Genomic DNA, 22,884 nt, shown 5'->3' with positions numbered 1-22,884 from the left:
AACACATTTTTAACTTGCAACATTTTCAAACATTAAGTACAAAAGTCATCAATTTTAAAGGTAAAGGAAAGCGTCTGAAATTTGGGACAAACATAAAGGACAAAACTTGTAATTTACTCTAACTTATAAAAGTTAATATATCAATAAGACCATGTATAGTGGTTAACACCCCACCCTTGGGCGTTTTGCGCCATGTGGCAGCCCAGTCAGCAATGAGGCATTATGGGGCGTTTTTCTAAAATGGGTGTAGTGGGGATGTGGGGCATTATGTTAAAAGAGGTGTAATAGAATTTAAATAAAAAAGAACCATGAAAAATTATTATTGGTCAAACAAAGAATATGTGCACAGTCATTGGCCAACAAATTGCCCCAGCAGCGTGTTTCAAAGCACGCCAAAAAAAAAAAAAAAAAAAAACAGGCCAATAACGCCCAAGGGGGTGGCATGTGGGCGTGATCGGGCGTGATTTAGGGTTATTTTTGAAAAAAACACGCCCACTACGCATGTTCTAAGGAGTTTCAATAAGCAATCCTAAAAACGCCCTACACATCACAATCAAATTCACTTTTAAAGTAACGATTACCTATTCCACATCAACAATGAGTCATACGAATTTCTAGCTGGTTATAACTACTCAACTCCCTAAATGTTTAAATCAAACCAAGTTTAAACAAGCAAGCTCGAAGTTGATCAAGAATCTAAATTAGAGTTCTTTTCATAAACAAATGTGTGTGTGAAATAAAAATACTTAATAGATAGTAAATGAGCTCATAATCCGAGCTCTTATAAGCTAAATCGGCCAATCTTGAGCTTAGGCGAGCTTGGATCGTCTCCATTGGCGGCTTTGATGGTGTGCCGGGAGGACCTCCGCACAAGGCACGCGATTTCGAGAGGCATGCGATTTAAAAAAAAAAAGTCCGATACGTATATGTTATTTTTTTTAAATAGTAAACACATACCACTTCCAAAATAGGTCCATTTACAAATCATTTTTTATGGTTTAGAATTTAGCCCACTTGGAATTAGGTTTATTGAGCTCAATACTAATTTGATTTTTTTTAAATAATAACAAAACGTAACGGAAGGACATATTTTTTCAAGCTCGAACAGGGTACGTGAATTCTCAGAGACGCCTCTAATCGTCTCGTTCACCAGCATTTATACCTAACTTTTTTTTTTTTAAGTTTGAGGAAATTGTTTAAAATGTCAGAAGAAAATTAGTAATTTTTACGAGACGTGAGGCGTTCAACCATAATATCTGAAAAAAGAAGTTTGTTAGTTACACTTACATGTGGTTAAACAATTGGCATCAGCCTTTCAAAAAAAATAAAAATAAAAAATAAATAAATAAATAAACAAATAAATAACAATTGGCATCAAACTGATCAGTTCTAAATGTATGGAGACAATTAGACAAAGCATTGATTACCATTTCTTGCCTTAAAAAAAAATTAATTTTCTTTATTTCTTTACACTGATATTCAAGTGCTTATGCAATAGAATCAGTAACAAACATTTTTTTTTATAAAATAACTGGAATATATATATAAATAGACTCTATACAGGTATATCAAATCCCGGTATGAACATTATGCATGTCTATATATGTTCTCTAGCGCGTAACAACATGAAACAAACAAGATAAGATAGCATTAGCAACAACCCATTTAATGGAAAACTTGAGGCGATGCGTAGTACTCGCTTTCTTTGAAAACGGGCCTTAAATCTTCTTTGCACATAAAATCTGAAGGGAAAGAAACAAGATGCCCTCTCACACCTTCTAATCTAGCCATTGGATCAAAACTCTTGCAATTTCCAGTTTGATATGATTCCAGCTTCTTTGGAGATATTCCTAGGTCAATTGTTGTATGTCCTAATTTTTCTTTTAATCCAACCATGCATTGCCTCAATGTTGCTCTGAGTGTTGTTATTTTTATAAAGTAATATTAAAAAAAAAAAGATAAAAATGGTAAAAAGAAAAATGAAAGGGTGTAAATTGTAAAATGAAATATTGTACCTGGAATGTATAAAGTCATTAGGGATGCAAGCAAAGACATCTTGGTAGATCATGGTATTTGTCTGTCAATAGCAAAGTATTGTAGAGTGTAAGCATGAAATGATTAAAAACCTATGGGTTGTGAAACGGGTCAGAACGGGTGATTTATTGGGTACCAGTCGAAACCAGTCTGGTCGGGCTAACCGTATATGCTTTGTGTCTTTACATTTTATTAGTGTCTAATATGATTACAAAATTATATTCTTTCAATAGAGTTAATTACTGTTTTCGTCCATGTGGTTTGTCAAAAATCACTATTTCAATTCATTAGTTTAAAAATTGCGATTTCATTCCCTGTGGTTTCATTTTCATAACCACTTCAGTCCTTGTGGTTTCACTTTCGTAACCATTTCAATCCATTTATTCTGTTAGTACAGGGACTGAAATGATTATGAGGTGGATTGAAATGGTTACGAAAGTGAAACCACAGGGACTGAAATCGCAATTTTTAAACTAGTGGACTGAAATAGTGATTTTGGACAAACCACAGGGACGAAAACAGTAATTAACTCCTTTCAATATTTACCAAGTGTTTGAATACAATGATTAAAGAGGCTATAAGTTTCAAAAATACACTTTCAGGCGACTTTCAGTTCGTTAGAGCATCTCCAGGTCTGTTGGGAGAGTCTGCTCCACAAACCACAACACAAACAAACCAACTTGTTGGAGGAGGTGGTCCGCTTGAGCGGACGGCTATTGTTTGGAATGAGTGGGGACCACCCACTCACAGTACTTTCTTTTTAGTGCAAAAAGTAAGGTGTGATGTGAAGGTTTGAAATAGTTTATTGTTGGAGGAAAAAGTGAGGTTTGAAATAATGTGTCATGCTAAGATAGTCTGGAATTTAGACTTAGTTTAATGTTGTATATGCTCTTAGGCCCATTTAACCTGTTTTTTAAGCTAATTCCTTTTTTTTTTCTATTTTGATCAAAATTACCACTTCTACCCTAAACTCTTAAAATCTAGAGTAAACTTCCGTTTTGCTCCCTGTGGTTTGGTCACTTTAACGGTTTTGCCCCAAACCTTTAAAAATAGCCATTTTCCTCCAATAGTTTGCTATGGTTTTTCCAGTTTGCTCCCTGCGGGGAGCAAAATGGAAAAACAGACAATTTGGATGGAGTTAGAGGTGGGGAGCAAAATGGAAAACCATAGCAAACTATTGGAGGAAAATGGCTATTTTTAAAGATTTGGGGCAAAACCGTTAAAGTGATAAAACCACAGAAAGCAAAACGGAACTTTACTCTAAAATCTAATGAATATTCATTTTTTACCTTTGCAGTTGCCATCCAAATGTCTTTATAGGTAGAAGCAATCACAGGGTCAGCTATTTTATTAATCTAGAAAGACAAAACATAACCATAAGATTGTTTTACTAGGATAATAACTAATATCATACAAAAACAAGAACAACCTCACTACTATGAAGACCGAGGTGTTCAGACCATAGCGAAAGCCGAAGACTCAACGCAAATTTTCCAGCCTTATATGGGTTGCCTCCCATATAAGATTCAACAACTTCTTTATCTTCAATAAGTACTCCAATCTGCACAAATAATATTACAACCAAATTAAAATTAATTTAAATGAAACAAAATTATAGTGGTAAAAAAGAATGCGGTAATTACTAATTACCTCCGAATCACGTAATCCAAGTAAACTCCTGTCATTAATATTAGCTGATCCAACAAGGGCTGTGTTATCATCTATAATCATAATCTTGCTATGCACATATACCTGCAGCAGCACGCCAACTATAAATATATCTAAAAATTATTAAAGAGTAAAATGTCATTTTCGATTGGAAGGTTTGGCCAGTTTTCTGACTTTCGTCCAAAGGTTTTTTTTTTAGTTAATTACTGTTTTCGTCCTTGTGGTTTGTCAAAAATCACTATTTCAGTCCATTAGTTTAAAAATTGCGATTTCAGTCCCTGTGGTTTCACTTTCATAACCATTTCAGTCCACCTCGTAACCATTTCAGTCCCTGTACTAACAGAATAAATTGATTGAAATGGTTACGAAAGTGAAACCACAGGGACTGAAATGGTTACGAAAGTGAAACCACAGGGACTAAAATCGCAATTTTTAAACTAATGGACTAAAATAGTGATTTTTAAAAACCACAGGGACGAAAACAGTAATTAACTCTTTTTTTTTTGGGGGGGGTGTGGGGGGGGGGGGGTAAAGACTTTCGTCCAAAGGTTTGTTTCTTCGCGTCTGGATCCAAAAGGTTTGAAATCTTGTCATTTTCATCCGGCTCGTTAACTCCATCCATTATTCTCCGTTAAGTCAAGGGTATTTCCGTCTTTTTATTAACTTAAAGGGCAATTCGGTCTTTTTCACTTTATGTACATACATGTAACATAATGTACAAGTATTGAAAATACCAAATTGCCCTTTAAGTTAACAAAAAAGACGGAAATACCCCTGACTTAACGGAGAAAAATGAATGGAGTTAACGAGCCGGATGAAAATGACAAAAGTTCAAACCTTTTGGATCCAGACGCAAAAAAAAAAAAAAAAAAAAAAAAAAAAAAAAAAAAAAAAAAAAACCTATGGACAAAAGTCGCGAAACTGGCCAAACCTCAGAATGAAAATGGCATTTTACTCGTTATTAAATATTAGAAGATCGGGTTTAAATAGATACCGGGCTGGACGCCACATGCCCATCATCAGAAATTCTACCATGAGCCCGAAGACCATAAAACGATATGTAGTCATGAACTCTGGGCCCAATGCGATCCGAAAGATTATGCAATATAGAATTGGGCCCTCTTGATATTGTTCTATACTGCCAATGCATAATAGCTCTTACTGATGCTGCACCACCATCATCTAGTCCACCCTGGAATCCAGGTAATAATGGTATAACAATGATGACTCTAAAACACTGATTTTGGTTATGCGCCTGTATGATACGTTTGTACAACGATTCCAACACACGGTTTCGTATGATCTCGTCGCCACAAAGACCCGAGATGAAAAACTGGTTCTGGGCACATAAGAGAAACGTCAATAACGCGTCTACCAACTATTAAAAAGGGGAAAATAACGAAAATGAACATCGACCAAACCATTTTTATTTGAAGCGGCTAAGGTTAAGGAACACACAAAAATCCATTCAGTTCAAAACAGTTCAAAACTTGACACGTGTCTCTGAAGCGTCTAAAAAATACTCTTAAATCATGATGGCCCCACCCTGATATCCAATAGGAAATAGCCACGTCAAAATAGACTTTTATTTGGTTAATGCATCTAAATTTAAGACTCTAAGTTGAAGAGGCTAAGGGGCTGTTTGTTTACCTCTTAATGAGGCTCTTAATAGTTCAGACCTCTTACTGGTTCAACACTTAATGGTTAGACCTCTTACTGGTTCAGCACTTAATGGTTCCGACTGTTTGTTTCACGAGCAGATGTTTGAATGGTTCAGACATTTGCCTCTGAATGGTTAAAATTTATATAAACTCTGAATGGTTAACACCTTTAATCTGAGTTGGTCAGACATTTGCCTCTGAACGATTAAGCATTATACAGGCTCTTAATGGTTCAGACCTCCTCTTACTGGTTCAGCACTTAATGGTTCAGACCTGTTACTAATTCAGCACTTAACCATTCAAATGTTGCCTAAGCTTTTTAATTGACGAGGCTAGGTTCAGATGTAGAGTAGAATCTGAGCCTAGCCGCTTTAGCTGAAAAGTTTAGCCTCTTCAAAGTAGAGTCTAAATTTTAGACCCATTAATAGATAAAAAGTCTATCTAGACTCTTTAAACACGTGGCTATTTCCTATTGGATATCAGGGTGGGGCCACCATGATTTAAGAGTCTATTTTTTAGACGCTTCGGACACGTGTCATGTTCTGAACTGAATGGATTTTCGTGTGTTCCCTAACCTTAGCCGCTTCAGATGTTTATTTTGGTAAAAAAAATGGTTTGGTCAAGGTCATTTTCGTCATTTTCCCATTGAAAACATGTAACGATTTCATAATTTATGAATTCATGGCGTACCTCGATGTAAACCAAGTGTTCTGCTTTCTCAATAAGGGAACAATAAGCATTGTGAATGCTATCTTCAACTTGACTTGTTCCAGCTGACCATAAACTCACACTCCTTATAACCTATGAAGAATTATAACCAAATTATGAATATTTTAAAACATATATATTAATGTACATATGTTAGGGATCTAATAAAGTTGACCTGGCAGTGACATGCGACACGTGGACCAACCTGTCCCGTTTCATCCGATGAAACAACTTGGTTACCTCGTTCCTGTGTCTCCCACCATTCTCGATCACACGACTTCATGGTAGGGTGCACGGTTGTTGCATTCGAGCTCCCTTGCTCATCAACTAACCCTCTCATTGGCGTGTCGGAAACTAGAGGTTCATATTTTGATTTTTTAAAAGAAAATGGAACGCGAGGCGGCCTGCTGGGCTGACCATGCGCGTTTTGGGATTTACTTGGCCCGTTTTGTTTTGGATGTCCGCTAGACGTTTCTAGTCCGTCGGCTTCTTGTGGGATTAACAATGGGATGTCTTGAAAAGCAGAAAAAGACGGTAAAGAATCTTGTCGGTTGATTGCTTGTTGTACATTCGTGTTTGCGGTTTTTCCATCGTGTTCTTCATTGTTACCCATGTAATGTGGGATAACCATGTGTTGATGAGGCATAAGTAGTGGAATTGTTTGTTCATTGGGAGCTTTACTTCTCTAAAATAGTTATAATTATAACAAAAAAACATATCATGAGAACAAATACAACTTTCGACCTTAAATGTTACTCTTAAAGAAAAGAGTAAAATGTCATTTCCGTCCCTGTTTGGCCGGCTTTGCAACTTTCGTCTAAAGGTTTGTTTTTCCACATCTGGTTCCAAAAGGTTTGAAATCTGGCCATTTTCATCCTGCTCGTTAACTCCATTCATTTTTCTCCGTTATGTCAGGGGTATTTCCGTTCTTTTTTGTTAACTTAAAGGGCACTTTGGTCCTTTTCACTTTATGTACAAGCGTTTAGCATAATACACAAGTATTCAAAAGACCGAATTGCCCTTTAAATTAACCAAAAAGACGAAAATACCCCTGACTTAACGAAGAAAAATGGATGGAGTTAACGAGGCAGATGAAAATGGTAAGATTTCAAACTTTTTGGATCCAGATGCGAAAAAACCAACCTTTCAAACGAAAGTCGCAAAACTGACCAAACCACATAGACGAAAATGGCATTTGACTCTAAAGAAAAATAACAAACCTTGGCATAATTCCAACGCTGAACAAAATGTCGAGCGATATCACGACATGGCGGTCCCCATAACGCACATTGGACATCATGCCATGGCATACGAGGATATTTTTCACGATTCAACTCGTCTTTTAGAGTATCTTCCCACGAATTAGGCTCAGATTCCCTGTAAATTTACGATATTATACCACATCTTAAATGGCTCATATCCATATCTAAATTCTAATAAAAGACTCCAATAAATGCCATGTGTCAACATCTCCTACAATCAAATTTTTTATTAAATTTTATATTTTTCTTTTGGTTTGTATCTTTTAAATTTCCAAGATAACACTTATTTAAATCATTCATATCTTATATTTTTAATTGAGTATGTATTTTTTGTATTAAAAGGGATAACACGCATATTTGCATTATTAATTTTTCTCAAGTTTTATCTGTAACAGAATGTTTCTAATTTATCTTTTATGCTATTTGCGTTGCTTCTTTTATATAGTATAGATTCAACAAAAGATACGAAATGACAAAAATATATTCAGAAGTTTTGGAATGATAAAATATAATCTATAAAAAAGATTTAAAAATATGATTGTATTAGGATGATATTTGTGCTAACAGAACATCAACAAGACTATTAAACTAAGTGGTTCTCTTGACCCTCAAAGTTATAATTATAATAACTTTAGTTCTATTTTAACGCGTATTTTATTTGTATTAGGATGATATTTGTATCGTGTCTATTATCCTTATTTCTTTATATAGTATTTTTATTAAAGTATTTATTATATCATTAATACACATAGTATAATTTAGTTAAAATTTATCTATTAAAACTAACAGCGTAAAATTTATTTTTAATAACACTTGAAGTCTTGTCATTATATTTTATCGTTATTGCTTTGTAGCCTTAAACTACATGGAGTATAGTGTGACTTGTTTTATAGCCTTAAACTACATGGAGTATAGTGACTCAAAAGAGAGGCCGAAATCATATAAAATTATATTTGGGTAGCTAAAAATATCACTTTTCATTTTGTTTCGCTTTTTTCATGTGATAAGTCATTTCATTAATAAAAATTATATATAAATTTATGGTTTACTTTTTTTCGAGATTCAACCCGTATACACGGGTTTGTAAACTAGTATCATAATATAAACACTACCTAGGGTTATAATAATCTTTTCCGGGCCATATCATAGGCGGGTGATCGCCCACTTTGTGCTCATACGAGTCATAACGTCCAAAGCAAAGATCTAGCCCGCCGATAAAGCAAACCGTATAATCAACAATGACCAGTTTCTCATGATGAGACCTATATTTTTTAACCAGAAGTAAAAGATTTAGTTTTATACTTTTATAGATCAGCAGGAACATGAACACGAACATGAACATGAACAAGAAATGCAGAATGCTTACCATAGATAGACACCACTAGAGAAATGGTCCGGATGACGTAGAACTCTTATGTTCTCGTGAAGTGCAGCGAGCTTTTTCTTACTATAAAAGCTATTAATTTTGAGGGCAAGAGCAAGCTCTTTGTACATCAGAATATAAATCTGCATTATACATAGGCCAAATACCATTACGAAAATATATAAAAAAAAGAGAAAATTACGAAAATAGCCAAAGGCCAGGGTTGACTTACGAAATTAGCTACCTCATGCGTCCTTGGAGTGGCGCATCACGGATTCAAATGCGCGGGATGCGTCTGGAAACAATGGGATGCGTCTTTGGAGCGAAACCCAATAGAAAATGGACACGTGGCGGCAGACTCTTCCAAGGGGTCAGACAGACTCCTCCAAGGGGTCAGACAGACTCCTCCAATGAGTCAGGCAGACTCCTCCGAGTGTGAGATCCAAGGCGTCAGGCCTGACCCCTTGGAAGAGTCTACCTGACCCCTTGGAGGAGTCTGCCGCCACGTGTCCATTTTCTATTGGGTTTCGCTCCAAAGACGCATCCCAAGACTTCCAGACGCATCCCACGCATTTGAATCCGTGATGCGCCACTCCAAGGACGCATGAGGTGGCTATTTTCGTAATTCAACCCTGGTCTTGGCTATTTTCGTAATTTTCTCAAAAAAAAAAATGTCCCTTAACTTTTAGTGTTATTATAAGCATGTATGATGTATCCTACCTGAACCCCTTGCTTGGCTTTTGCCTCAAGTAAACTATCAAGGCGAGAAGACGCATTGGTATGAAAAGGGCGCCGTAAATAAAGATCCGGGCACAACCACCACCCGCACATAAATATCTGCTTGAAACAAACAATTAACAAATTAAAGTCTTTTGAACTGATTAACGAAAACTAGTAACTGGCAGTGGCGAAGTATAGAAGGGGCGGGGAGGGGCGCCCGACCCCCCGAACTTTTCGCTCAGTAGTGTTATATATGTAGTTTTCGTATAGAAAATTTTGGGCATATACGTTTTCGACCCCCGGGTTTTATAGAAATTTTTTGGTATATACGTTTTCGACCCCCCCGTCATTCGGGTCAAGCTTCGCCACTGGTAACTGGTAATCAACTTTGATTTAAAACCTCGGATTTGGCCTCCTCAATTGCTAAAGCAATAGCATCAAAAGCTGAACGACCATCAACGAACCACTGAGCCTGAGTATCATCATCAGTCAGACCGCGGGGCGGTGCAAATGACCCAAACCGGTGAGGGTGGCACCAGCCCTCTGGTGGCCGAAGCCCAGCATCATTAATTGCGGTAACCCATGCTCTTGCTTTAGCTTTACTCCTACTTCTCATCATTATTCTTCGGTTTCCACTTGACACCTCAAACGAATGGCGTAAGGGGTTACGATCATTTACTTCATTTGCTAATGACACCTGGCCTTCTCCGGTCCCATGGGGTGACGGTAAAACATCGAATACAATAATATCCAATGGCTCCTTGTCGAATGGATCTTTTAACAGGGCCAAAAATCCCGGTTTCAAAACAGCCCAAACCTGCGGACGAGAAAAACCATGTCAGCTGCCACATCAGCTAACCAAAGCCATGTCAGCCTCTACGAGCGGTGATACCTGCTGCCAGTTGTCGTTACAACAATTGAACCAATGACAAACAGAACATAGTCTACTTTCATCATTTGTCGGGATTTTTGGTAAATGTTTCACTAATACGTATTCTTCTTTATGTTTAGACCCGTATTCCGGACAAAACGATAACTTTGACGCCTCCATAAACCTGCAAACCTGTAACGAACATTTTTCGTCCGCATTAGTAACAAGATTTTAACCTTTTAAGCAGGGGCGCAGGATCGGGGGGGGGGGGGCAGTAGTGTTATATATGTAGTTTTCGTATAGAAATTTTTGGGTATATACGTTTTCGACCCCCCCCCCCCCCCCCCGTTTTCGACGGCAAGCTTCGCCACTGCTTTTAATGCTCACATTTCCGCTAGAAATTTACCTCTCTGGAATTTGCAATGTCTAGGTTGCCAAGAAAATGACTTAAATACCCCTGCATAGCGGTCTTGGCACGGTCTGACATGGAATGTTGCCTGCCAAGTGGCGGCCTAATCATCGGCAGTGCAGCTCTTGAGGGAACATCTCTGAACAAAAAACCACCTGTAAGAACTATAATCATTACAGCAAGAAATGATGAATCATCAATCATCACACCCACCAATCTTGAAACAGTGGCGGATCCAGGATTTTTTTCACCGGGTTGCTTTTGCTAGATTTTTACTAATTCTCACTATTTTTTTCTAAATCATATAAAATTTCCACTATTTTTTTCATTTTTTTCCAAACCGAGGAGGTTCCCGGGAACCCCCAAAACACCCCTGGATCCGCCGCTGTCTTGAAAAATCAAGATATTCAGCAATCACCTGTTTCTAACACTGTCATCGTTGGCCCCGGGTGTGCCATCATCATCTGGTTCATCATCGTCGTCATGCACAACCGCTGCATGATCCATTATTCCTATGTTATGAAGCCATTCTTTCACCTTCAAGAAAAAGACCACTAGTAAGGTAAATCTAATCGTTTCCGCCAACTTTAATGTATTCATATCCAAAAACAAAAAAAGCGTAAACTCGCCTGTTCTTGTTTTTCATGGATTTCTTCGATAATGGCTCGTTTTTTCAAAGCAAAATGTAGATAAAACACATGTGAAGCCTTCTTCACTAGTTGCCATTTAAACTGCCATCAGTATATACAAATTGAACACTTAATTTCAATCTAGTTAGTTGCAAAACCACTTGACAACAATAACATTCATAATTCAAAACCTATGAACCATTAAGAGCCGGTATAATGCTTAACCGTTCAGAGGCAAATGTCTGACCAATTCAGATTAGAGGTCTTAACCATTCAGACTTAGTATAATGCTTAACCATTCAGAGGCAAATGTCTGAACCATTCAGACATTTGCTCGCGAAACAAACAGTCTGAACCATTAAGTGCTGAACCAGTAAGAGGTCTGAACCATTAAAAGCTCTATTAAGAGGTAAACAAACAGCCCCATAGTGTAATAGCTCGGATTTTTAAATATCAGATAACTTGAGGAAAGAAGAACAACAGTTTTGTTATATGTAACAACGATTTTTTTTGCATTTAACTAAAATATTGTAACATTTCAATAATTAGTGAAATGATGTTTGTGATCTGACTACTGTTATCGTGCTCAAACTATTAGGGGCTGTTTGGCAACTTCTGAATGGTTAAGTACTGAACAGGTAAGAGGTCTGAACCATTAAGTGCTGAACCAGTAAGAGGTCTGAAACCATTAAGAGCCAGTATAATGCTTAACCGTTCAGAGGCAAATGTCTGACCAATTCAGATTAGAGGTCTTAACCATTCAGACTTAGGGGATGTTTGGTAGCCTCTGAATGGTCATTAAGAGGCTACCACTTAATGGAACCATTAAGAATTTTACCAATGAGAAGGTAGAAGAATGTGACATGTGATGATTTACCATTCAGATGTTACCTCTTAACCATTCAGACTTGAGGTTACCTCTTATTCATTCAGAGGTTTTAAACCATTAAGAGGTAGCATCTGAATGGTCAATAAGAGGCTACTTAACCATTCAGAGACAAATGTCTGAACCGCGAAACAAACAGTCTGAAGCATTAAGTACTGAACCAGTAAGAGGTCTGAACCATTATGAGCTCCATTAAGAGGTAAACAAACAGCTCGGATTTTTAAATTATTAGATAACTTGTGGAAAGAAGAACAACACTTTTGTTATATGTAACAACGATTTTTCTTTTTTGCATTTAACTAAAATATTGTAACATTTCAAGAATTACCGAAATGATGTTTGTGATCTGATTACTGTTATGGTGACACATCAGCCCTAGCCAGGTCATCGTGTTACAATTATGTCAATTTAAACGCATGAATTTCATTAGGAACAATTGCAATTCAATCACATGAACACAAATTTATAATAATAAATTTGCAATTATGATTAACATAAAATATAAAACAACAATAACAATAATAATAAGACCTGTTTGTATTGAAAGTCAATAGTGTAGGTAAGAAGCACGGGGCTGATAATATCACTCGGATCATGACGTGAAACTTGAACAATGGTAGCCTTTGGAAGCTCGTCGAAAATGCGGCTAGCCTCGGGTGGATTCTGAAGCGAAAAGAAGGATGGTTCCGGTTGCATTTGCATGTAACGAGGGCCAGTTCCCCCGTCACGGATAAATTGGTCGGACGTTGCCATTATATATTTACATAATAATTGAGATCAAAACAATTAATGGGATAATGATAATAATCAAATAGAAGGAGAAGAAGAAGAAGAAGAAGATTATTTAAGAGTATGCATGGATTTGTATGATGAAACAGAAAGTATGGAAAGTGATTCCGGAGCACTTTGTACGTTGGTGTCATGGTATGGAGTGCATTTTGGATGAGTCCCGATCTTTGCGTCTGGTCTTTTCGGGTCGGGTCGGGTTGAATGTGGATCTTTTTGTGGTTGCTTTGTTTATGTTACACCGGATTATATGTGCCAGGGCCCAGCCCACCGGCCACAAGCCGGTCCTACCAAAGTACCAAGTATAATGAAAACGTATTATATATATATATGGAACCCATTAAGGGGGTGTTTGGGGTTGATTTTTGAAAATAGATTATGCGTTTTGAATAATCAGAATCAGATAATTAGCTGTAACAAAACGTGCTGCAGTAAGATAGTGTTTGGATTTGATTATGTTGTTTGATATCATAACAATCAGATAATCAACATTGTTTGGATTTGATTATGTTGTTTGATATCACAATAATCAGATAATCAACTATTTGAGTGTTTGGCAAGTATATATATTTCAAAAAATAAATAAGTGAAAACGTAAAAAATCAGTTTTTTAATTATCACGTTTTCCTGCAGCAAGGGGTGACCTACTTATGGATTATCACGTTTTGAACTCTACAAAACGTAAAAAATCACTTTTTATTATTTTTTTACCAAACACTCAAAATAGATTTTTTGCGATTTCAAAACACAATAATCAAATAATCAGGTTGAAAACGCAATCCCAAACACCCCCTAAGTCTAACTACCTTTCAAATGAATCTCTACCATTGGATCTTGCTAAAATCAAATCCTGACCATTTAAACTCAATTTTTCAACTGCTATTGTGGCAGTTCCAGGCATGTCTGGGCAGTTCTGTACGCTCCCCTAATTTTCCGGCCCATCTTCCCACTAAACACTGTTGCTACAAAACTGGGACTTTGGCAGAATGCAGTTGACGACCTCTCTTATATAATATAAACCCTTGCAACCAAATATCCACCTCCATACATCCTTCTGTTTGTTTGCAGTACAACTCGCCTGTAACCTCCGTATACAACCAACAGTTATCGCCCAATATCTGATTGATAATCAAGAAATATGGCGATGTCGAGGGCGAGCTCTTGCTTTGCACACCCTTATCGTTTCTTCACCGTTGTTGCTTATGCGGGATTTGGTGCTCCCCCAATTCGTCATCCAAAGGGTCACCTCCAAATTCTCAATCGAAGTCGCTTAGTTACGTTACGCCCTTTGTGAGCAGGTTTAATACTCATTCCCTTTAAATTGCTTAATTAGGTCTGGGTTTGAAATTGTGCTTGCGATTTGTTTCAGACAGTTGGGATTTTTGTTATTTTGGGTTATAAGAACGAGATCAAAGTGTGGTTTATATTGTTTTCGTTTCACCATTTGATGTGAAATGGTAGATCAAGTGTACAATTGTGCTTGCATTAGTTATTATCTCTAATTTTTATGTTACAAACCCATCTTATGGGAATTGGTTTTCTCGATGCCTTTATTTACTTGCCAATTTGTCTGAAACCCTAGCTCCATCATCAGAAAGGAAGTTCAAGAAGATGAAGACCTTCAATTATCAATGGCAGTTGCTCTACTCTTCTTCTCCTTCCTTCTCAGGTATTTCTCATTACCCCAATTAATGTAATTTAGTTTTGCAGTTCTTTCATGCCAACATTTTGATTCATGAGATTTTGATAAAATGCTATAAAATTGATGCTCAGGGTTAATATTTTTTCAATTCTTTGAAAATTAGGGTTTATCCTGTTATAATATAAACAGATTGATTCATTTTGGCCTACATTATCGTCTTGAGTCTCTTGACTTTAATCGTCTTTATCACTGTCGGACTGGATTCTGATAACCAGTAGTCATTGTCGAAGAACAAGGGCACCAATTGAGGCCGACTTTGTATCACCTCTGCCAAGAGTATTAACGTTCACCACACATGTCTCACCAGTTGATGTCGGCGCCATCTTGTGTTTGTTTGTAACTAGCAATTGACCGCTTCTTCAAGAGCTTGCCAAGCACGGGGTATATTTCTTCCATTTCTTTTTGTTACTCATATTTTATTTCTTTTCTTATGGATATCCAAGAATGAACACTATGTAGTTGTATGAAACACATAATTTATATTTCACCATGTCTCCTGTAGGGCTATCAACTACTTATAACTAACTGAGCGAATTATTTGTATGTCTTCGGAAACTTTTGGGAAAATCACATACCAGGTTCTAGCAAATGATTGAGTGCAGTTTGTGTATTTGTTCTACAATTTGATTACAAAAAACTATCCAATACCATGACCATCAGTTCTTAAATTTTCATAATTCTAATGTTGTTGATATTAAAGTATATTGATATATTCTCACATTTCTGGTGCAGGCCTGCCATTGAGATTGCTAATGAATTGAATTCTCTATACTTACTTGCTAACTATATTGAGGGTAATTTTTTCGGTTGTTACTTTGCCTATTATTTTGTAGATATATGTTGAGTTCAACATTTATATTTAGGATTTGTAGTCTCTGCATTTAAAATACAAATGTAATGTTCCTCTGCTGTTGGAAGAATCTACCGTGAGTTTTGTTCTCATAATATCTTTTATATACTTTTTGGGGATTTATACGAGTAATGTGGCATTTTAGACCAATATACTCACAAATGGATTAGTGCAAGTTATCTTATTTATCTTTTACGGGTCAAACGGGTAAAAAAAAAAGACTTGGTAAAATGGAATGGTTCAAGAAGTTGAATGTCACCCAATATTCGTATATTATGCATACAACTTCCTAAATCATCTGATGTGAAAAAAACAAATTGTTTATTGAAATATCTTGAAACATTTTTTTTGGGTCAACCAAATATGACACGAGGCATACAAAAAGTTACCCATTTAACCGGTTTTTCAATCACACAGACCAGCCTGTTTGTGGGGATGGGTTAAAGCAGAAGAGGGAGAGATGGGTGAAGGTTTTTCCGGTGCTAGCTGCATACCGAGGGTACATATAGAAGTAAGAGGAAAACAAGCTTGATCTTGACCATGACTAATCAACAGTCATCAACTTGTTGTTGAACTATAACCGTGAAGGTATTTCAATGAGACCATTTCATGTTTTAGTACTCTATTAGTTATGTTTTCTATCGTTTTGTGGTTGTAAACTGTTGACGTTCGTCTTCCTTTTATAAATTAAAGAATAGTGCTTTTGTTTGTCAAGTTGTTTAATTTTGTGCACACTAAATATAGGTTAGCTTTGTTTGTCACGTTGTTCATATAATTTTGTGTAATTTAACTCTATTTTATTTCTTCATGTTGTTATAATATAATACATCAACGTAACCCGTCCACCGGACGGGTATTAAACTAGTTATACTTGACCTCACTCGTTTCTGAACAAAATTTAGGTCAAAACATACACCAATTGAGGGTCTTACTGTATAAACTGAAAGTGAAAGGGTTAAATTAAAAAAGGCAAAAAAAAGTTACTATAGCGCAATGTGACAGATGTTACAGTAACTTTAAGTTGTTTTTTTGTTAATATTTATAATATGTTGCGTGTGTTAGCCAAAAAAAAAAGAAAAGTATTTTTTTCTGATAGAACCAAACTGAATAAAAGAGGAAAAGGGTTGTTTTTTACGTGGGTTATTGGATTTTAATAATTCTAGGTTTCACATATCAGTCGATAATAATCCAAACTTTAAAAATTCTCTTCAACGATTCCAACTTTTAAGAATTGAGGCTAGTTTTTTTTTAACATAGGTGCACTAATTATGGAGTCTCCAAATTCTTATATGTTTGAAAATGATCAATAGAGGCTAGTGTTTTTTTTTTTTTTTTTTTTTTTTTTTTTTTTTTTTATTAAAATCCAATAACCTTTTTATGTTGGTGGCTAGTTTTTTTACACATAAGGCTTAGTTAAAACATTATGTGATGCGATAAGTATTTTAGCGTATAAAACATTATGATGCCGTTTTAACAAAACCCTTTGTATAAAACTTTTTCATTTTGTTCACCCTTTAAGAGTTCATGGCTTAGTTTTGATTAACTAATTAGACATTTACCATATGATTATATATTATATTACTACTTTAACCTAATTTCGATTGTTATACCTAGTAACAATAGCAGTTTATTAACAAAATGAACCAATGTGGTAAAAAATCGAGTTGATACTAATTGAAAGTACGTCAAAGAGCACAGTAATCTCACTAGATATTATCTATATATTTAACCTATATATTTATAGAGCATGAGGGAGAATAGTGCCAGACAACTGTCTAGCACTTTCCTATTACCTTTAGTTCAAAATTACGATTTTGCCTCCAGTTTAAAATTATAGTTTTGCCATAGTTGTAGCTTTTAACAAATTAGGATTTTGCCCTAGTTCATAATTACAGTTCTACCATCGTTGTAGCTTTTGGTTAACTCGATGCAAGCTTTATTCGCTAGCGCTCATTGTTCCTAACAGATTACAGTTTTGCCACTAGCTCAAGATTACAGCCTATGCATCGTTTTAGTTTTTTTTTTTCTTCTAGCAAATCTTTGATAGTGTTTTGTTTAAGAGTAAATTGTCATTTTAGTCTCTGAGGTTTGGTCCACATTGCCATTTTAGTCCCTGAGGTTTGGTCCAAATTGATATTTTAGTCCAAATAGTTTTTTTTTCTCCTTTGGGTCCCTGACTTTTCCATTTTGTTGTCATTTTGATAACATTGTCTAACTCAGTCTAAAAATCTAGTTATAACCAGGGGTATTTTTAGCATAAACCAGTTAGTAATTATTTTTAAAGAAATATCATTTTTCAAACCAGAACATAAGTATCTGATATGAATGGTCGGAACCGAATCACCGATATTGACTTGCAACTTATCTCTATCCTCAGACCCTGTGTAATGGGGCGTTTTTTTTAAAAAAAATTCAAAAAAAACGCTTGAAAACGCCCATGTACCATTACATGGGGCGTTTTTTTAAGCAAAAAATCAAAAAATGCCCCTTTAGCGTTTTATAAACCACGCCCAACACCCTTTGCCTTTGTCCAATCAGATTTCATCCCCCTTGTCCTATCCAATAAGATTTTTTCTTTTTTTTTTCTTTTTTTATTTAATGCCCCAATAATGCCCAATAATGCCCCATCCCCACTACACCCATTTTTCTAAAACGCCCAATAATGCCCCTTTGCTGACTGGACCGCCACGTGGCGTAAAATGCCCACACTTGGGGGCATTATTTTCCCCTTCCACTACACATGGTCTCACGCCACTTCTTAGAATATCCCGTCCCCAATTTCGATTTCTCCTCCACCCACCCACCCACCGCTTCGATCGATCAATATAACAACATTGACAACACCCACAAATCATCTAACAAAATCAATGGAAATTTCACTTATTTTCGACACCCTGACAACAATCGCCACCAAATACGGCCATGGATTAGCATTAGGCCTTTCCAATTTCGTCACTGATCGTCACTCTGATCAACAACTCCACATCTACGCCTTAATGGCTCCACCTACCATTAAACCCAGAACTGCACCTAAGAAATTTGCTAGGAAGCGTTCTCGTGTTAAAAGAAGTTGTAAAACATATGGGGGTGATGGGGATGGTGATGCATTTTTCGATGAAGACGGTGGCGCGTTTTTCGACGGTGGCGATGGTCCGTTTGGTGGTGGTGGCGGTGGAGACGGTGGTGGTAATGATAGATTTATCTATTTATTTATTTTTAACGGCAAACTAATTTACTCTTATGGATATCTATTTATTTATTTTTAACACAAACTAATTTACGCACGTGCACGATTTATTTTATTTTTTAACAGTAAACTAAAATACTCTTAAATATTTATGTATTTTAACCTATGTTATTAATATCTTGGGGTGAGGTTATAGAGTGAATACTAATGTATTTGTAAACTGAGTGAACAAATCCTGACGATTGATTTATATTTTCAAATCGTAAAATACACTAGTGTATTTTTATCATTAAATCTTAACTATTGATTTACATTTGTGTATACACTTGTGTATGAAGGGATAGGATTAGTTTACTAGTGTTCACAATCAAGGAAGTGCTTCACTAATGAACCTAACCCTATATCCCTATATATCACCGATATATTAGTGATAATCGGTTATTGGTCCACTGCCAAGATATCGGTGCAAAATATCGGTACCGATAACATCGGCGATATTGACCAGTTTTCCTGATATCAGTACTTTTCTTCTTAGTTCTATCATTCGTATTTCTTCTTATTGTTGCTATTAGTGTTTTAAGTCTTAATTGTTGGTTGTTACTATTAAATATTACTCCCTCCGTCCATTAAAAATGACATATTTTGAATTTTCAAAGTCTTTATTTATAAACTTTGACTTTAATTATATATTTTTTATGTTCTATAAAACTTGATGAAAATTAACCCGATAAAAACACTTGTAAAAGACACTCAAATCATATAACTTTCATCAAGTATTATCTAACACAAACAAAATTATTTAAGGTCAAAGTTTATAAATAAAGATTTTGAAAATTCAAAATAGGACACTTTTAATGGGACGGAGGGAGTAGTGTTTTAAGTCTTAGTCAGTTCCTACTTGCTACAATTGTTAGTGCTTTCAAGTTGTAAAAGGCTAATTTGTTAATGGTAGGAGAGTATATTGAATTGTTAGCGTTAATTTGCTATATATATAAATTCAACATGATATTAAAGTTACCGATAGGCGATATCCCACCGCGATAACCGATATCCGACTACATAATTTTTAACCTTACAGGATTTTATTGGGACTGGATTTATTAATTTCTTATTAGTAAACTAAAATACCCTTAAATATTTTTGTATTTTAACCTTACAGGATTTAATTGGGACGAATCGTTGCCGGATTCGACACCGGATCCTGCATTTGAGTTTGTATATGAAGTGCTTTGTTGGATTGTTTTTTCGAATTGCTTGCACTTTGCGGTTAAGAAGGTGATGAAGATTTTGGGTGATGCTGAGAGAGAGAAGGTTGTTCCACTGAGGGTTGCTTCAGTTTGGTAACATGAGTTACACTCTTTATTCATGACTTGAATGCCAATTGGGTATGGTGTAAATTATTATGTATATAATTTGCTTAAACTCTTCTTTATCATTGTATATAATAAAATTTATGTTCATACTAGTTATGTTACTTTGGGCATCCAGGTTTTTCCCCCGAGACCTGGGTTCGGGTGGGACACTCAACTGGCTTGGAAGTTTTTATGGGGTTTTCTCCAGTTGAATGTAGTGTCACTCTCTGTGTCAATGTGGGCATTGTTGTAATGAACGACTGTCTGGCCTTAGTGAGACCGAGCTTCCAATGAGGAAATGCGACGAGTCGATGTAGATATTTTGCTGTTAAAAAAATAAAGAAAAAATAGCCAATAACCTTGTTTATGAACGTTTTTTGACAGTCAAGTCAGCATCTCCACTAACTTTTTTCAATAAATGATTCAATCTTATTCTTAGAATTTTTACATCATCGTCAATTGTCACACCAAAATGTTTTAGAAAAAGAAGCCGAAATCCGTCCGTACCCACATAAAAAAACGTCACACGCTAGGTTTTAGTACGTGGGTTTACAAGTAAATCATTACGGGAGCTCTAAGCATTTGTATGTATAGAATGTTTGAGATATGTATGTAGAGAGTAACGATGAGGGAGACACAGATAGTTCCTTAGATTATACAGGAGAGGGTGATGGCCCAAACAGACTGGGCCGGAGCCCAATAGCATGCCCAAGATGGAGATTCTTTTAAACTAAGCGTAAGCCCTAGTGCGCATGGTGAGGGTGGGAAGTAGTGGCCCAAAACTGGTGTAGTTTGATAAAATATGTTTATACACCCATGTATATATAAATAGGTGATTCAAATTAATGATGTTTTTAGGTATAACATGTCGCGTAATCGGGCAGAGCTAGCCCACTAATTTAGGGGTATCCCGAATTTTTTACCGTGCAATCAGTCATACAATAAAAAACGATAATCAATAAAGTAGAACAAATACCTAATAGATTTATCCTATTATTTTTTCATAGCTTGAAATCGTTCCATCACATCGTCGTCTTTTGTTATAGTTTCTTTTTTCAACCGCACAAACCATAACATTGTTCAAATATTCCGGGCCCATTCGATTGCGTAAATCCATCTTAACAAGCTTCAACTTAGAAAAAAAAACATCTTTCAACGGTTGCGGTTACAACCGGTAAAACCAAAGCTAGCTTCACTACCCGATTAAACAAAGGACAAGAATTATGTGTTCCGGTTTCCACCATAAAATGAGCAAGATCACTTATTTAGGGCTAACTTCAATTATAATATTGTTTTGGGTCTTGGAACTACTTTATCAATTATATTTAGGGCCTTCTTTCAATTTTGTTATTTTTAATTCGGATTAATTATTCTACAAGTTTTCGAGTTGTAAAATGTTTGGGCTTATATAAATTGAGATTTTAGTAATACCAAGTATCCTATTTTTTGGTTAGGAGTATCCTCGTATTTTTTAGGGTATCCTTTGTATAAAACCGGAAAAAACACTACAAATACAGGGTTGAGCCGTAGCCCGTACTACAACTCCTAACATTGTGGTTCCGCCCCTGGTGGGAAGCCCTAGTTTTCTTAATTATTTCGTATTTTTTATACGCATATGTCACAAATAACAAGTTAATTATCATTATCAATATTATTAAAGTATAGCTGTCTATAATGTTAGCAGACTACCAAATATTAAACTATAAATTTACTCAAGCGAGCTACCTTAAACTCGACCTTGATCAGGGTCGGTCTGTTGGGCTTTCTACCCTAGGTATATGTCTAGGACCACCAAAAATCAAGAGCTTCTATTTTTTAGTAAGTTTTATATGTTGCATATGTATTAGGTTCAACAAAAAACAAAACTAAACCAACTGTTTTATTAAAGGAGCCCAGATAAAATTGTTTAGGAAAAAAAGTCCACATTCAAGGCATAGTTTCGAATTAAACTACCAACTACAAACATAACTACAGGCCTGCAACAACCATCGACCATTCGAGTTCGACGACCCCATCCCAAATTCACAATTCAACGGCGCCTAAAATCCCTAAAATACAACCACAATCATCGTTCTCACTTCCCATCGCAACCCGGTATGTAGATTATCTAGGCTATCGGCTATCACTAACGGTAAACACTCATGGTGTCGGGTCTGTTGGGATTGGAGGAGAACTTATTGGTGAAATTGGCTAATTACTCAAGGTAGGTTAACTTCAACCGCTAATTTTTCTATCAATCGCTATATATTTTATATGATATTTCAGAAATTTATCATTATGACATCCAAATTCGTATGTATTACCGATTACAATCACTATTTTTTCCTAAATCCTTAATACTATTTTTTCCTAAATCCTTAATCCTAATTGCTACTTTGTCTTTGTGACTGTGCTTAGAACTTGAAAGGCAGAATCTATTCAAATAACAAGAGTGAAGAAATTGGCGATTAGTATTGGGTATTTGCATCGTGTAGTTGGCTATTGCACATGTAATTTGAGAATTTAGATTTCATTTGCTATTTGTTATTTAAACATATATTATATTTATACAAAACATATAACTTTAAAAAAAAATTAACTTGGTCAACTATAAACTTTTTTAGTTTGTAATTATCGGTCCTAGTCCGGGTAAAGAAAGAGAGTTTTGTTACTAAATATGTTGAAAAGGATAATTTTGCAAAAGGGCATGGTCGTTCCTACGTTTTTGGAGGCCCTAAGGCTGGACGGTATGGCTGGGGGCTTTATCACCGCCACCTCAGCGTCACATCACCGCCATGTCACACAAGGGCTTTAAAG

General features: G+C 35.9%; 2 protein-coding genes and 1 long non-coding RNA gene across 4 annotated transcripts; 2 read left to right on the top strand and 1 right to left on the bottom strand.

Moving 5' to 3' along the window:
• Positions 1-1,543: 1,543 nt before the first annotated feature.
• On the bottom strand, positions 1,544-12,964 carry LOC110866976 (phospholipase D zeta 1-like). The gene is made up of 18 exons (XM_035986638.1): positions 12,743-12,964; positions 11,326-11,427; positions 11,115-11,233; positions 10,694-10,835; positions 10,309-10,479; positions 9,817-10,233; positions 9,417-9,533; positions 8,700-8,839; positions 8,446-8,595; positions 7,292-7,448; positions 6,247-6,756; positions 6,054-6,164; positions 4,697-5,041; positions 3,685-3,786; positions 3,464-3,595; positions 3,324-3,389; positions 2,016-2,077; positions 1,544-1,915 (listed from the first exon to the last, which is right to left on the bottom strand). Exons 1-18 carry the CDS (start codon positions 12,962-12,964, stop codon positions 1,666-1,668), a joined length of 3,315 nt encoding a protein of 1,104 aa, XP_035842531.1. The 3' UTR covers positions 1,544-1,665.
• A 942-nt stretch (positions 12,965-13,906) lies between these two features.
• LOC110868681 lies at positions 13,907-16,417 on the top strand. The gene is made up of 6 exons (XR_004886098.1): positions 13,907-14,295; positions 14,580-14,666; positions 14,803-15,080; positions 15,202-15,277; positions 15,432-15,493; positions 15,967-16,417. It is a non-coding gene; the product is annotated as an uncharacterized LOC110868681 (long non-coding RNA).
• A 1,513-nt stretch (positions 16,418-17,930) lies between these two features.
• On the top strand, positions 17,931-20,455 carry LOC110868680. Of its 2 annotated transcripts, XM_035986637.1 has the most exons (3): positions 17,931-18,735; positions 19,896-20,121; positions 20,225-20,455. In XM_035986637.1, the coding sequence occupies exons 1-2, from the start codon at positions 18,417-18,419 to the stop codon at positions 20,078-20,080; spliced, it is 504 nt and encodes a 167-aa protein (XP_035842530.1). In that variant the 5' UTR covers positions 17,931-18,416; the 3' UTR covers positions 20,081-20,121; positions 20,225-20,455. The 2 variants fall into 2 exon arrangements, with proteins under 2 accessions (XP_035842530.1, XP_021973609.1); XM_022117917.2 differs by lacking the exon at positions 20,225-20,455 and having other exon boundaries at positions 19,896-20,201.
• Positions 20,456-22,884: the final 2,429 nt, after the last annotated feature.

The sequence above is a fragment of the Helianthus annuus genome, chromosome 17 (assembly GCF_002127325.2).
Source record: "Helianthus annuus cultivar XRQ/B chromosome 17, HanXRQr2.0-SUNRISE, whole genome shotgun sequence".
Taxonomy (NCBI): domain Eukaryota; kingdom Viridiplantae; phylum Streptophyta; class Magnoliopsida; order Asterales; family Asteraceae; genus Helianthus; species Helianthus annuus.
Note: the sequence above shows the minus strand (reverse complement) of the source record. Positions and strands in the feature narration are given on the sequence as shown.